This window comes from Ambystoma mexicanum, chromosome 1p (genome assembly GCF_040938575.1).
Source record: "Ambystoma mexicanum isolate Mex_15411 chromosome 1p, UKY_AmexF1_1, whole genome shotgun sequence".
NCBI classification, from domain to species: Eukaryota; Metazoa; Chordata; class Amphibia; order Caudata; family Ambystomatidae; genus Ambystoma; species Ambystoma mexicanum.
The window spans coordinates 458,356,695-458,370,851 of NC_090921.1; the positions used below are offsets into that span (position 1 = coordinate 458,356,695).

Here is a 14,157-nt window from a genome sequence, read left to right on the forward strand (position 1 = left end):
TGACCTTGACACTTCGCCTCATCCTAGATAGAGAGGTTTCATCAACTAGACCCCAAGATGGCAGTCAGTTACTATGTCTCTCATACGAGCGACATTGGGAAGGACGATATATTTGTCATTTTTTGCTGGCAGGCCTGTTACCAAACAGACCCTACCTGGGTGGATTATCCTTTGCTTTTGAGTGCTACGATCTCTCCAGAAAGGAGTATCTGTGGGTCTCAGGGGTCTTGGTGGCTACCTTTGACCTACAGAAGGATCTTCCTGTTGTGGACATTTGTCCGTTAGCTACATAGGCTTCTCTGTACTCCCTGGATTCTTGATCAAATCAAGACGCCTGCTTTGGTTGAGCAGTGCTCCAGACTGTCTTGGCGTAAATCTGTGGGAGGAAAACATCCATTTGAAGAACCTTGGAATGTTCTTTCTAATAGATTAGTCCTTCCTGCCACAGATTGCTCACCACCCTTCCACTCGATACAGAGCTTGTAACCTCTTAAAATACTGCAGTTGAAGCCAGACTGGCACCTGGAATTTTTTTTTAAGATGAAGAATCTGTGGAAAGAAGCACTAATCCATCAAAAAGAACATTACCAAAGGTAAGTCATTTGTTTATGTGGTGACTTCATGCAATTTGAATGCTTTTTTTTTTTTTAAACTTTGCACAGAATTCAACATCACATTGGGCCTCCTTAGAAGTAGCCGGTCCGGACTTAGCGGTGCCGGTAAACCCGTACCAGCACTGGTTAATGGACTGGCTAATTCTGACGAGCGAATCCAGAAACACCATCACTGCAAAGCGACCCCTGCAGTGTCCACGCACCCGGTAGCCCTGTGGGCGGAAACAGCGTGACGATTTGCCAGCGCAACCCCAATCACCGGCAATGCGCAGCACCGGGCACATTACGAGTAGCACGGACATGGAAACACTGCCACGATCATGGCATAAACACTGTGAACATCCTGCTGGCACCGCGGACGTGGCATTAAACAGTGTCAGGTGAGCTGAAACAGGCCCCAGGTGTGCACAATTAGGCCAGCTGCACATCATAGGTCAATGGGAGCCTACAAAAGGGCCACATCCAGGCCACCTTCCAATACAACCATGCTGCCAGCTGCCCTGCAACATTTGGGATAGGGAACCTGCAATGCATGACCCTTGTGTATTGGCAGGGGCAACAGTGAAGGCCCACAGTGTCCCAGGCAGTTGGGCGAGCACAACTGCCAATGCATGACCCCTGTGTATTTGGGGGTGGGGGGGGTTACAGTCAAGGCCCACAGTGTCCCAGGCAGTTGGGCGAGCACAACTGCCAATGCATGACCCCTGTGTATTGGGGGGGGAGGGGATGAACAAGCACCAGAATCTACACAGCTCACTGCGGCAAGTCCAAAATTGCCCCATGCCATGTCACGCAAGAACATGCCCTGCCTACCTCCATGCACACCATAGCTATGGGTTGGCACTACATGCAATATCAACATGATGATGTGAGTCCCTCCCCCGCCCAATTTACATTTGCTACTCCCATGCACACGACAAGTGCATCTCGTGCAGTGTGTAGTGGTCACATCCTTGCAGTAATGTGTACCTGCCTGATGCAGATCTGCCCATCACATCACAATACAGGAGTCCCCCACCACATCAGAACTCATGTGCATTACAATGATTGGAACATGTTGTTGCCAATAATTGCTCCACGAATCTAAGCATCACAGACCCCAGCATTGGCATGTGATCCAAGTGAGCTCAATAGATGATTCACACACCGGATTACTTGAAGGGGAATCAGTGGACTCCATCTGATTCAGACAGTACTCCCACAAACAGTGACATGTGCCCTTGCCTTCATTCCAATGCAGGTGTTTCCGGATATGCACTGACGCCATGGCTGATGACAGCCACGGAACAGGCATGAGGAGGCCTACAACCAGGCACACATTCGCACACGTGGAGTGATAGAGTGGACCTTTAGTCTGCTGAAGGCCAGGTTCTGATGCATGAGCAGGTCAGGTGGATCATTGCAGTACAGTCTGGTGAAGACAGGGAAAATAGTACTTGCATGTGCAATGCTACACAATCTATGCATACGCAGGAACATTCCACTGGAGGAGGAGGAGGAGGAGGAGGAGGAGGCCATTGATGGACAATATGCACGTGCAGCACTCCTACACAATTTTTTCTGATACACTTCCTATGCACATTGAGCACTTCATGTGGTGGCACTACAGTAAATGTTTGCAATACACACCAAATGAGCTTGTCCACTCGTCATTTGTAGTTTGACACCAGTGTATTACAGAATAAACGGGGGGGAAACAGGTATTGAATTGTAATCAAGAACACACGTGCCCCCGACCCCAATGTACAACCATGCCCCACTGACTTAGCCCACTAAGGACCACCCCCACCCCCCCCAACGTACCCACCCACAAACCCAGAGCCCATCACAACTAGTAGAACAGTTCTGCAATGCCCAGCCTGTTTTCAGACGCGCTTGTGGCCATGGATGTCCTTTCCAGAGGGTCCTGCCAGCTGTGATGACCTCCTCCTACGAGGGCTATTGGTCACCGAACTGGAGGGTGTGCTGCTGGCAGAGGGCACTTTAGGGTTTGTAGGTGGCACACTGCTCAGGTGAGCCTGCTGGGCAACCAGCATCGACTCCGCAATATTGGACATGATGGTAGTCCTCTCCGTGACCCGCCGTGATAACACCATGTTCATTGTGGCAAATTGCCCAATCGCACAAGAGAGGCGGCGCACAGAGGTGGCAGCGCTCTCCCGTTGTAGTCTTGCCTCCTCACGTTGCAGTCTTGCCTCCTGGGGCTGTTGCTCCACAAGCTGGGTCAGGCTTGCCTGGTGCTCCTCAAAGCGCTATAGGCGGGCACAGATTTCCGGAATGGATGTTGTGGGGGACTGCAATGGACTGTGAAGTCCCATGGGGCTAAATATGGCCACATGTTCCGAAGTGGTGTTGCCCCCCTTATTCGCATTGTCGGGTGTGTCAGCGCCCTGTTCTCCCGGCGCACTCTCAACACTGGCTGCGTCATTGTCGCTGGTTGTTTGAGGGCCACTGGTGGGTGCAATGGAAGTGGCAGCAGGTGTCTGTGTCATCGGGCACTGTCACCGTGGAAGATGCCTGTGTGCCAGAGGTGTTGGTAGTTGCGTCCTGAGGTGGCCTTGTCCGACGGCCACGTGCAGTCCCTCTTGGCGTTGGCCGTTGTGCCAAGTCACTGTCGGTTGATGTGCCTGTGGGGGAATGTAGGGCATGCTGTTTGTCGTGTGGCAGGATGTGAATGGGCCATTCACATGCAAAGCACTCCTCATACTTGGTCCACTTGGTCCACTTGCATGTACACATATTTGATGGGTGATGCACTCAGGTGTGTGGATCACGGCTTGCACACAGTTGCAAGCTGTCTGCCTGTCCTGGTGATGTTGTCACATGGGCGTGTTGTGTGTGGTGGGGTCAATGGTGGGTGTGTTGTGTGCCTCTAGGCCCTGCCTGGTGTGGGGGGGGGGGGGGTCAATGGTCGATGTGTTGTGTGCCTCAAGGCCCTGCCTACGGGGGTCTTCCATCATTCGCACTCAGACCGTCTCAACGCTTGTGGCAGTCCTTTACCGCGCGCACCGTGACACTGCTGTGCACTTCTCTGCAGCGGTTTCCCAGATTTCCATCCGCCTCTGCTGTGTGCTGCGCCTTTGGTCCGCAATAACAGGAGTGCTGCATTGTCCACAATGTGCTCAACGAGCACTGTATGTTCAGCCTCGCTGAGGCGGGGTTTGTGCTGGCGGGTGGCTGGGATTCGAGATGTCATCTCAGTGGTTGTTTGTAGCAAGTCACTGGAGCTGTAGGTCTAGTGGTTACTGAGGATTACAGTGGATTGTGGTTTAATTAATGGCCGTCGCTCTCTTTCTGGTTTTCGCGATCAGGTTTTCCAGAACCGGTATTTCCGTTTCCGGGAAGGAGGTGGCGGAAACGGATGTACCGCTGCCATTGTACCCGGTGCATCCGTCTCTGTAGGTGTTTGTGTTACGGCGGTGACACCGTTTCCGCAATGGTGTGGTGCACACGACCGACAAACCGTAATCGCACCTTACTTCTGCATGCTTGCGGATGCGGAAACAGTGTCACCGCCTTCACGGAAAAACCGGTTTCTGGACCGGCTAACTTGTAATGAGGCCCATTGTCTGCTTTACATTACTCATTTTTAAAATTATTCAGTTCCTTGCTTATTGGGAACACACCATGTTTATAATTTACATTTTAGGCTGACTCTTCTTCACTTCTGCATTTATCAACAAGATATTGCCTTTACCGATCCCATATATCTTTCGGTCGGCTCGTCCTAGGTAATAGACCAGTGTACACCTCGTCACAATCATTCGCCCATGTCTGTTCCTTCTCCCAATCGCTTAGCACATGTGGTTCCTTACTTTTCCAGCGCATCAGTGTGACATGCTTCGCTAATAGCAAACTAAGGTTTAGAAACTTGCCCCAGACAGGGCTCATTCTGCATATTGTGCCCAACAAACATGTACTCGGGTCCCAGTTAATAGGTTGATCTGACATCTCATCCAACACTCTGCACACATCCGACAAGTATTCGGTTAATTGTATACACATTTTCTCAAACATGGAACATGGCAACATGATTTTGTGTGCTGTATAAAAAGGTAACATAAATAAAGCTAAATAATAAAAGCAGTTAACACATTATTTGCATTTATAAGTGGAACTCCAGCTTCAAAGTGCAATGTTCGGGTTAGTGCTTAAACGGGCACGATGCTTTCACTAAATCTTGTCGTCGCTCTCCTGAGCTTAAAGGCACAGAAGTTGTGCTGTTAAGTACTTTATAAATTAAAAAAAGTATGAGCTGCACTGCCATTTGAACTAAAATGTTGTATTTGTACAAATGCATGATGACACTGCCAAAGCAATAAATCTCTCCATCTCCTTCTTGCAGGTTACACGCCACAGCAACATGGACCCGACGGCTTCTGGTGTGTTTTGTGGCCGGATGTTAAGCATGGTGAATTCTGAAGATGTTAATGCCATAATACTGGCTCAGAGGCACATGTTAGTCACTTTAAAATTACATTCTACGCTAATTAATAACTGGGCTATTTTAAATTAAGCAAATGTACATACCCATGTTTTCCTCTTGGGGAAATTAACCCATCCGAGTGTGGGGAAGGCACCTGAGAGTTAAAATGAACTGCACCGCTGCTGTTCCTCTTTTTTAGTCTGGGAGGACTTTCCTTTATATGCCAGCTTTTTGCCATGGGACAGCGTTTTTCCTACTTGCAAGTCAGTTTTGAATTTGCTGGGAGCTATTTAGCCCCAGGATGTAGCCTAGAGAGCCTGGTTGGCTTGGTACCTACAGCTACATTGGCTAGCGCCATACACATATACCTATGTGACAGTAACTCTGTTTGGAGCTCATGCTTCAATTCTTCATAAACTGCATGGAGGGGACATCAGAACGCGGTGTCTAATGTATGTTCTGCTACTATGAACTGTTAATATCTATGTTATACATTTCATACCAAGGTACAGCGCAACCAACACCAAAGGAAACCTGGCACTAAGCTGAGTAACACAATTAAAGGAAGAAACACTGGGCTAAAAGAAGTTTTCAGAGCCCTTCTAAATTGCAGATGGGCTGCCATAGAGTGAAGAGCAATAGGAAGGGCATTCCACAACAAGGCTGCCCTGACAGAAAATGAGTGGCCGCCAGTTCTAGCACAGTGAAACCTAGGAATAGCAAGAAGAAAGCTATACATGGAACGCAGCATGCGGCCAGGAACATGAGGCCGAAACTTCCACTGCAAATACTCTGGGCCAACTGCGTGAATAGCCCTATGCACCAGGCAAAGAGATTTAAAATGCACACGCAGTGCAAAGCTTTAAGAACTGGAGAAATATGCTACATATAGGAGGAGCCTGTGGCAAGGCGGGCAGCAGAGTTCTGAAGAAGTTGCAGGCAACGTAGCAGATGGTCAGGCTGAGCCAGATACAGAGAGTTACAATAATCAATCCGACTAATAACCAAAGCAGAAACCACAGGAGCCCGTAGGTCAGAGGGCGTAAACTGCAGAACCTTTCTCAGTATCTTCAGCTGGAAGTGACCAGCTTGGCAAACTGAGATGATCTGGGGACAAATAGAAAGGGAAGCAGGCAACGTTGCACCAAGATTCTTGACCGCAGAAATAGCAACAGGAAAGGAGACAAAAGATGAGGCAAAAAAAACGAAGTCCAGGGGGACGTGACTGCAGTGGAACCAACAACCATAACCTCTGACTTATCCCCATTCAATATGAGCCAATTTTCGCTCATCCAGCACCCCATGGCCGACTGACAATCTCTCAGCTCAGTGCCATGGGCCAGGTGGGAAAGGTCCAGACAAATTAACATCATCAGCGCACAAATAACACCTGAACCCATGGGAGCGGATAAGAGTGACCAGGGGCTAGATGTAGATATTAAAGAGGGTAGGAGATAAGGCAGAGCCTTGAGCTACCCCACACACAAAGCAGAGACAGCAGAGAGAAAAGGCTGGATCGAAAGCAGCTGCAAGCGATCAGAAAGAAAAGAATGAAACCATGAGAGGACAGAGCCAGATTCCCCAGCCGGAAAACATACACCCCATATATTAACTGTAGCTGCATTGGTGCATCCAGAGTATGCCAAAATGAAATTGCCAATAAATGGAACTAAGATTATTGCTTGATTTGTGCACTCGTGCACCCTTATTTTTTTTTAATTATTAGCATTAATTTATACGTATTTTCTGAAATCTATTGTATGGTACGGCAATAAATAGTAACATTATAACATGCAATATTGTACACTGTAATAATATACACAGTATTTCCTGTTCTCATAGTACCATGACTATCATATTTAAATCGCCTACCAGCATGTGTTCCAACCAAAAGGTCTTTTTCAAGGACGATTGTGGTAAATATTTATAAAGCAGCAAACTTAAATTGTTATGACAATAGATTAGTAAATTATCCAATGGTAAAAACGTGAAAAGAAGATGCATAAAGTTTAGGTCTTTGGGAGAGAAGAATAAAAAATGAGTAATTCATTATTAGGCTCCAAGTTTTAACTGGATTATAAATGCGTAGCATGATATGGCAATCCCCTTACAATTAAATGTAGTTGTATTAAATCCTGAATCAAATTTTGTCGTTGACATTTGTATTGCAGCAGTATGCTGTAGTAATCACATGATAAAGGCGTAATTGGTTAAAAAGAATGACAACACGCTGGTTAATGCTAGGGAGTCATTTATCTGTAAGTATATGAGAGTACTTTTAAAAATGGGGGACTTACCCTGCAAGTCTCTCACCATACCAGTATGTCACGTTTTACGATAACTCCATTTAGGCCAATGACATTAATATGGGATCTATAGAAAAGGGTAGATGCATCCTTATTGCAAATTTATGCATACAGATTGTGTATCCTACAAGAACTAGGTGATAACGTATGTGAAGAAGTTCACTACATTTAAAATGTGCTGTCTCCTTATTGGTGGCATAATTATCCAGTATGTATTCAAAGTAAAATGGGTTGAGGAAAGGCCTCACTATCCCTAACCACTAAGAGGGGTTGCCCTGCCTCAACAAAAGAATACTATGGACTCACAAAAATGTCCTCCGTCCTGTGTCTAATCCTATTTCCGTCCCCTACACTCTCTTTCTAAATAAAGGAAAAATTGGTGTCTTCAAGTGCAGTTGTTCTGCCAAAAGTATGTAAACCATTCAATGCTCACAATTCACATGTTCAGCCAACTTAAAGGTAACCCTAGTGCCCCGTTGTCCTGGGGGAACCTTTTCCTAGGGTCTTGGTTCCACCTGTTTGCACAAATAACTTTCCTCAAAGATCCTCTGAGGAATTCTTCTTCTTCCCCCAGTTCATAGCACAAAACTGATCTTTCCGAGTCTCTTGTCGGGCCTGGTTCACTAACCTGCCAGACCCCACCGTAGACTTTTCCAATAGGATATGAAGCCTATTTTACTTGCCTGCAGACTTGACTTCCACAAGTTTCACTTTCCTTGATATTCTTGTTTTGGGCTACAGCCGACTGGTTATAATACTTCTGCTGTTGATGTGGGTCCTCGACCCTTATGTTTTCCTTAAGTAGGCCATTACTTCATTTGCCAAAGTTTCCTTTCTGATACAGATTATGGAGTCATGCCTTTCATTTCATCAAATAGCACATAGAGCTCCGAGTCGGTGGTTGTTCCATAGAGCTAGGGGACCCATGTGTTGCCATAGAGCCACCAGACTGTATCCCTAAGCCTGAAAAGGTCTCGAGGTTGGCCTCAGACTTAACCTTGGTAATGTGCATGTTATGAAATGAACAGCCGTCTTTCAGAGTATGAGCGGCACCATCAACCAAAATGTTTGCTGCAGTATCATGTTGTACACCCAATCAGGGCCCTGGATGGGTACCTCTGGATCCACCAGCTACTCTCTCTGGAGCGAGATCCTGCCACATGTCACTCGCAGCAGTCTCAACTTTGAGAAACCTGAGGGTGTCCTCATTCCTGATCCCCCTGGATCCTCTGCTCAGGTGGCCAGGGAAAGTCCATCGCTCTTGGATCCCATCCCTGGGGGTCGAGTAGTGTGCGAGGATCACCCAGGTGGAGGGTCATCAGAGATGGGGAGAGTGGTGCCCGCAGGCGAGACATGGTATCCCCCTTTCCCTATTGATGACCAACCTAACCCTCCCCCGACCTCTATGGGTTAATGCTAAACCGCTCCCTTTATGACATTTGAAACATTTGCCATTTGAAAGTTCTGGGACGAGGAAGAAGAGACTAAGAGTAATGAACACTACACTTGCATTTTACCACTCTGGTACTGGGATGAGGAAGATGCCTGCAGAGTATGGTGAGGGTCAGGCATGTCACCTTAATCATAGTTGGGCAAAACTAATGAAGGATTGTAAGAGATTTTGTCTTATTGGGTAAATTCGGGATTTGGCGGTATTTTTCTTACCATAACATTTTGGTGGTAAATTGGCGGTAAACTGGCCTTACATTTAGGGTGGGTTTGGTATTACTCTAGGTGATTATATATAGTTAGCTTGTATTGGTGGTCATTTTAGTGGTATCATACTTTGTGGTATTTTAAGAATTATCTTATTCTTGTGGTGTAGTGGTGAGCATATTTTTTTTTATACTACCTCCCCATCATAAAAACAAACCTTTCCTTTCTATTAGAATGTATTTTAGTCGCCTGTAGAGAACCCCCAGACTTATGACACTTCAGAGAACCCAATGAGTTATTTAAGACGCCACTTACAGTTTGGGGCTGGTATTACTGGCGTATGCACTTACAGTAATCTGTGTCTAGTCTGGCACTCCTTCCTCTCTGCATGCAAGGAAGGAATCACTCATTACATTTACACACACACCTTCCTACCTTGTAGATATTTACTTACTTACTTGCTTTTGTTTGCTATTTTAACTACAGTGATAAATTGGTAAATGTACTACTGCACTGATATAAACATCACCTCTGCACTTCATATATATAACTGATTCACAGATGCATGAATGACACCAAAGTCTGTTTTTTTTTTTGTATCTGCAGTTTGTATTACATGAAAGTTACAAACCGCACAATATCTTACCACATGATATTTACAGCATCACTGCAAGATATAAAAGAACAACAGAAACTAGCAGGTATTTTGCAAACACAAATTTATGTTCTCGCACTTTGAACATGGAGAGAAAAATAAACCTACAACTTTTTCTAACCTCCCTGCACTGGCAATAAATTCTAGCAACACACGTACATCATTCTATTTTTTTTCCTCACTTGGCACTAATCTTACCAAGGCCAGTGAAATTTGAAGCCCATGCACGATCTTGCTGTCTTCGCAGACCCAGACTCAGTGCAAAACTCCTCCGTATGTGTGGGGAGCAGCCAACTGATTAGATCCGTAGCCAGGGCTCGACCCACATGTAGTTCAGCAGATCTGGCACCGTCCGTCACCTGGTCCCAGCACAAACTGCCAACTCCCCCTTTTTCATTCATTAAGAAAACTCTAATTCAGCCCTCTGATGTGGCTTATCCACTTACAATCCCTACCAATCAGAATAACAAGAATGTTCCCTGTGCCAGCCCTCGTTTTTCAAGACAATGAAGACTTCATTTTCAAAGCAACTGTTTTATTTCCTTCCTGCATTTTACATATTTCTGTTCTCTGCAAGATGAAGAAAACACTAGTGTGCACGTCCTCATGAAAAATGAATTTCAAACAGTGCACCCAAAACATGGACTGTTATTTCATTGTGCACAGAAGACTGCATTATAATGTTAGAGAAGTTGAAATTAGTACTTTAGTAAGGTTAGTACAAGGTTAATCAGTTATGTATTCTAATGCAGTTTTCACACATGAAACGTCCAATATAAATTGTGCACCTCTTTAACTGGCAGCACACTTTGTTTTTTTATGTGTTCTGACAACTTTGCCTGCTGGCTGTTACTGAAATAATGCCTGCACTTTCAAACTGGGCCTGGCTGTATTTCTCTGCTTTTAGTTGCATGTTGGCAATAAAACCCCACATATCCTTACATATGGCTGCACCTCCATGCTGGATGTTGCATGGCAATAAAACCCCATATATATCCTTACAGGGTCCACACCTGCAACCTGTTAGGGGGTTGTAGGTGTATAAAATGAGAGCCAGAGAACGGTAGTCAGAAACAGGGAGACCTGTGGGTAAAAGACCAGCCGGGGACCTTTTCCAGGAGGAGGCAGCCGTGGTGGGACCCGTGGATGAGCCAGGATGCCGGCCAGCAGCCCAGAGATGGAGCCTCCATGTTGTGGAACTTTTTAGGAGGAAGGACGGCACTGTCCGTGTCTTCAATGAGGCAGCGAAGCTACCAGCATGCGAGAGGCGGGCCCTGGTATGCGAGCGGGGCTCACAGGAGCTGGTCCGCTTACCTGCAAGGAAGGACGACGCAGCGGGAGCCGTTCGGGAAGGATGCCAAGTACCGGTGAGTGTTGGGGAGAAGCCCTCTATAACCGGGACGGTCCTAAACCTGCTGCGAGTGGGGAATGAATGCATCACAATTATGGAACTGTGCAGACAGTTGAAAATTAGCACAGTGAATACTTATTGAATACCAAACTGCAAAACAACTTGAAATTAAACCATACTGAGTGCATATTGAATACCAAATTGAAGGAAAACTTTAAACAAGGCATACTTATTGAATACCAAACTGAAAAACATAGCAAGTACATATTTAAACACCAAAGTGATGAAAAACTTGAAATCAAGCATAACAAATGCACATTGAATGTCCAACTGGATGAAAACCTGAAAATAAGTCAAGACAATATTTGTTGGGTGTCGAACTGAAGGAAAACTTGCAATTTCACTTATTTGAATATGGAACTGGATATCACTTTTTATGGGCAAAGCCGAGGACAGCCAAAGAGAAAGTGCACTTGGGAACACAGCGCGTAGCAAAGAGCACAAATGTGAAAGAGTGTGCGACAAGGGCAAGACCACCATAAAATTAACTTTATGGATAATTGCAGGGTGGTCAGGCCAAAGACTGGCAGGAGGTGTGTGACATTTTGGGGCAGAGCCAAGAAGCTAATGAGGAGAAGCCGAAGGAGTGTGAATACTGCACATAAGCCAAGAGAGACTAAAAGAACACCGCTCTGTACACAGGGACAAGCCTGGAAAAAACCTGTGTGGGCTGAGGAATTTAGGGATCTTGGTTGTGCGACCTGTGATGGGTGGACCATGCAGTCTGCCATCTGCGCCTAGACCAGCCTGCCCGGAACTGCGTGAATCCACATACATTGTGTAAACTAAAGTCTTGGGGAAGGGCACCCTGAGACTCAAGGAATTGTGAATCTTGTCTTGAGAACAAAGCCTCAAGACCCTTTTGCTTTTGGAACTTTGTTGCTTGGAACTTGGGGAAGGTGGAGCTGAGGAAGCTAGGAGCTGGAAGAAGCTCAGAACGTTATGTTGATCACCATTTCTTTAATTATTGACATCCCTACACATTGCTTAGCTTTAGTTGTGAGGGCAAGGATAGGTTTTGGACACACAGACTTTTAAGTTGAACTCTTTGACTCAGACTTTCCTTAGTTTCGTTCAGGTCGGGAAATCCCAACTTAACCCTAGGGCAAGTTAGGCCTTCAACCATCCTGACATGTAAGTTAATAAACACCTTTTGTTTGAACTGTCTGTGTCTTGCTTCATGATGCCTGCACACAAACCGAATGTTCAACAGAGCAGGTCCGACTGGAATGCACGGCCCGCGAAGGTGGAGACTGCAACATAACTTTCAACACCACTGAGCCCGGCATCATGTGCACCCATCTTTAGTGTGACGTATCAGCCGCCAAACGCTGCCTCTAGTGTTGCTCTGGTAATGTTTAAGTTACTTTTATATAGTCCGCAATCTTCTTTTCAGCCCTGCCCCCAAACGGGGTATTACAGAGGATTTTGTTGTTTGGTGCTGGAGCTGTGGTATTAAGTCTACCTTGGCTGGTGCTCTCTTGCGGCCAGAATATTTTGTCATTTTCACTGCAAATTGCAAAAGGGAGCAGTAAAAAGCAGGTGAAATCACCTGCACACCTTCCTTTTACAGTTCCTAGTGCTAATTAGGTAAAATGCGCCAGCCACTTACGCATGGAAGGCAGTGTTTACAATGGATGGCATAGGAATCCCAGCATATACACCAGCATGAAAATGTCATGCTGGCATAAATGCTAACCCATTTGTAAGGCAGAGTGGATAAGGGAGACCGGAAACAGATATTATGTTTAGTGCCCGCTCTCTTCCAAATTAATGAAAATGAAAATTAAGCATTGCGTAAAATGCCTACATAAAACGTTCATGACTGTATTATATGTATGCATTTTATGATAAAACGTGAGATGCTGTGTGTTTGGAAATTAGTGTAAAGGAGCAATAGGACACATATATAAACCATTAAAACACAAATTACTGTGGCGGGTCAGAAGGAGGACAAGCACATCAATCTGTTATTCTTACTTTCCCTATGCTATTGGTTTCCCTACCCAACACAAACTAACTAGGGTGCTTGTCAGTCATTGGCAAGTCCAAATTAAAGATCGGTCCTCTGTCCAAAGCTCATCAAACCTGTCCCTGCCACTATCAAAACTAACTAAGGCACAAGAGAATGACTCCCTTCTCCTACGGTCTGCTCTCCAGCATGTCATGGTATGCTATGATAGTTTATTTATATAGCGCCTATACACAATGTGTTTCAAAGCGCTTCAAGGCAAGGAACATGTTCCTTTTAGTAACTTAGTCGTAGGTAGTTTTTGGCAACTACTTTGATCAGTTCATATAGTTCAGATACTGGGCTCCTTCACTTTCTCTACCGTGTCCTTGACATTTCTGTTTCCCCTTCTTTTTTTAAACTTGTCACTTTTTCTCTACTCCATGTCCATTCTTTACCCTGGCTGGACCAGTTATTGCCAGAATGTTTTTCACTGTTCTCCACCACTTGATAGTTAATGAGGCGAGTAGGAGGGCTCCAGTAGTAATTCCCTCTTGTGTTTTACTGGGACGTGCATGAATGTTCCAGTAATGATTCTTGTCTTTCTCTATTTCATCTTTATTGTGATGAGTATCATTATCCCCATAATGAGCCTCAGCTTTCTCAGTGATTGTCTTTACTGAGATGAGTATGCACGTCTCCCAAAGATTCTCACTCTTCTTGTGTAACTTTAATATAAGGTCCACACTGGGGCGAGTATGATGCTTTCCATCATTATTCTTGGTATCTCCTCCCGGGTTCCCACCCTCCCACCCCCCGTTACCTTTTCTCCCAGGTTTTGCATCAATGTGTCTGCATTCAGGATGGGAACCTTTCTTAGGTTTGTCAAGTTGGCTTCTTGCTTTCTGCTGTACTTCTATCCTTTGTTGCACCCGTTCTATGTTGTGGCTGGTTAAGTGGTTTGAGCATCCTTGTTGGGCTCCCCAGTCCCGTGGGGGGACCCTAAGGGCTTCCTCACTTCTTTCTCCCCATCATCCTCTGTTCAGATGGCCAGGGAATGGCCATCGCTCTTGGATCCCAATCCTGGGGTTGGAGATGCAAGGGAGGATCAACTGGGTGGGTGAGACTTGGGGAATGG

The 14,157-nt window shown here is 45.7% G+C and overlaps 1 protein-coding gene across 2 annotated transcripts in view; it reads left to right on the forward strand.

Moving 5' to 3' along the window:
- KXD1 (KxDL motif containing 1) overlaps positions 1-14,157 on the forward strand; it is a 197,248-nt gene that overhangs the window by 54,307 nt on the left and 128,784 nt on the right. For both annotated transcript variants that reach the window (XM_069649290.1, XM_069649291.1), the window contains exon 2: positions 4,960-5,072. In XM_069649290.1, coding sequence (XP_069505391.1) covers positions 4,978-5,072 — 95 coding nt within the window. In that variant the 5' untranslated portion in view covers positions 4,960-4,977. The remainder of the gene's footprint in view (positions 1-4,959; positions 5,073-14,157) is intronic.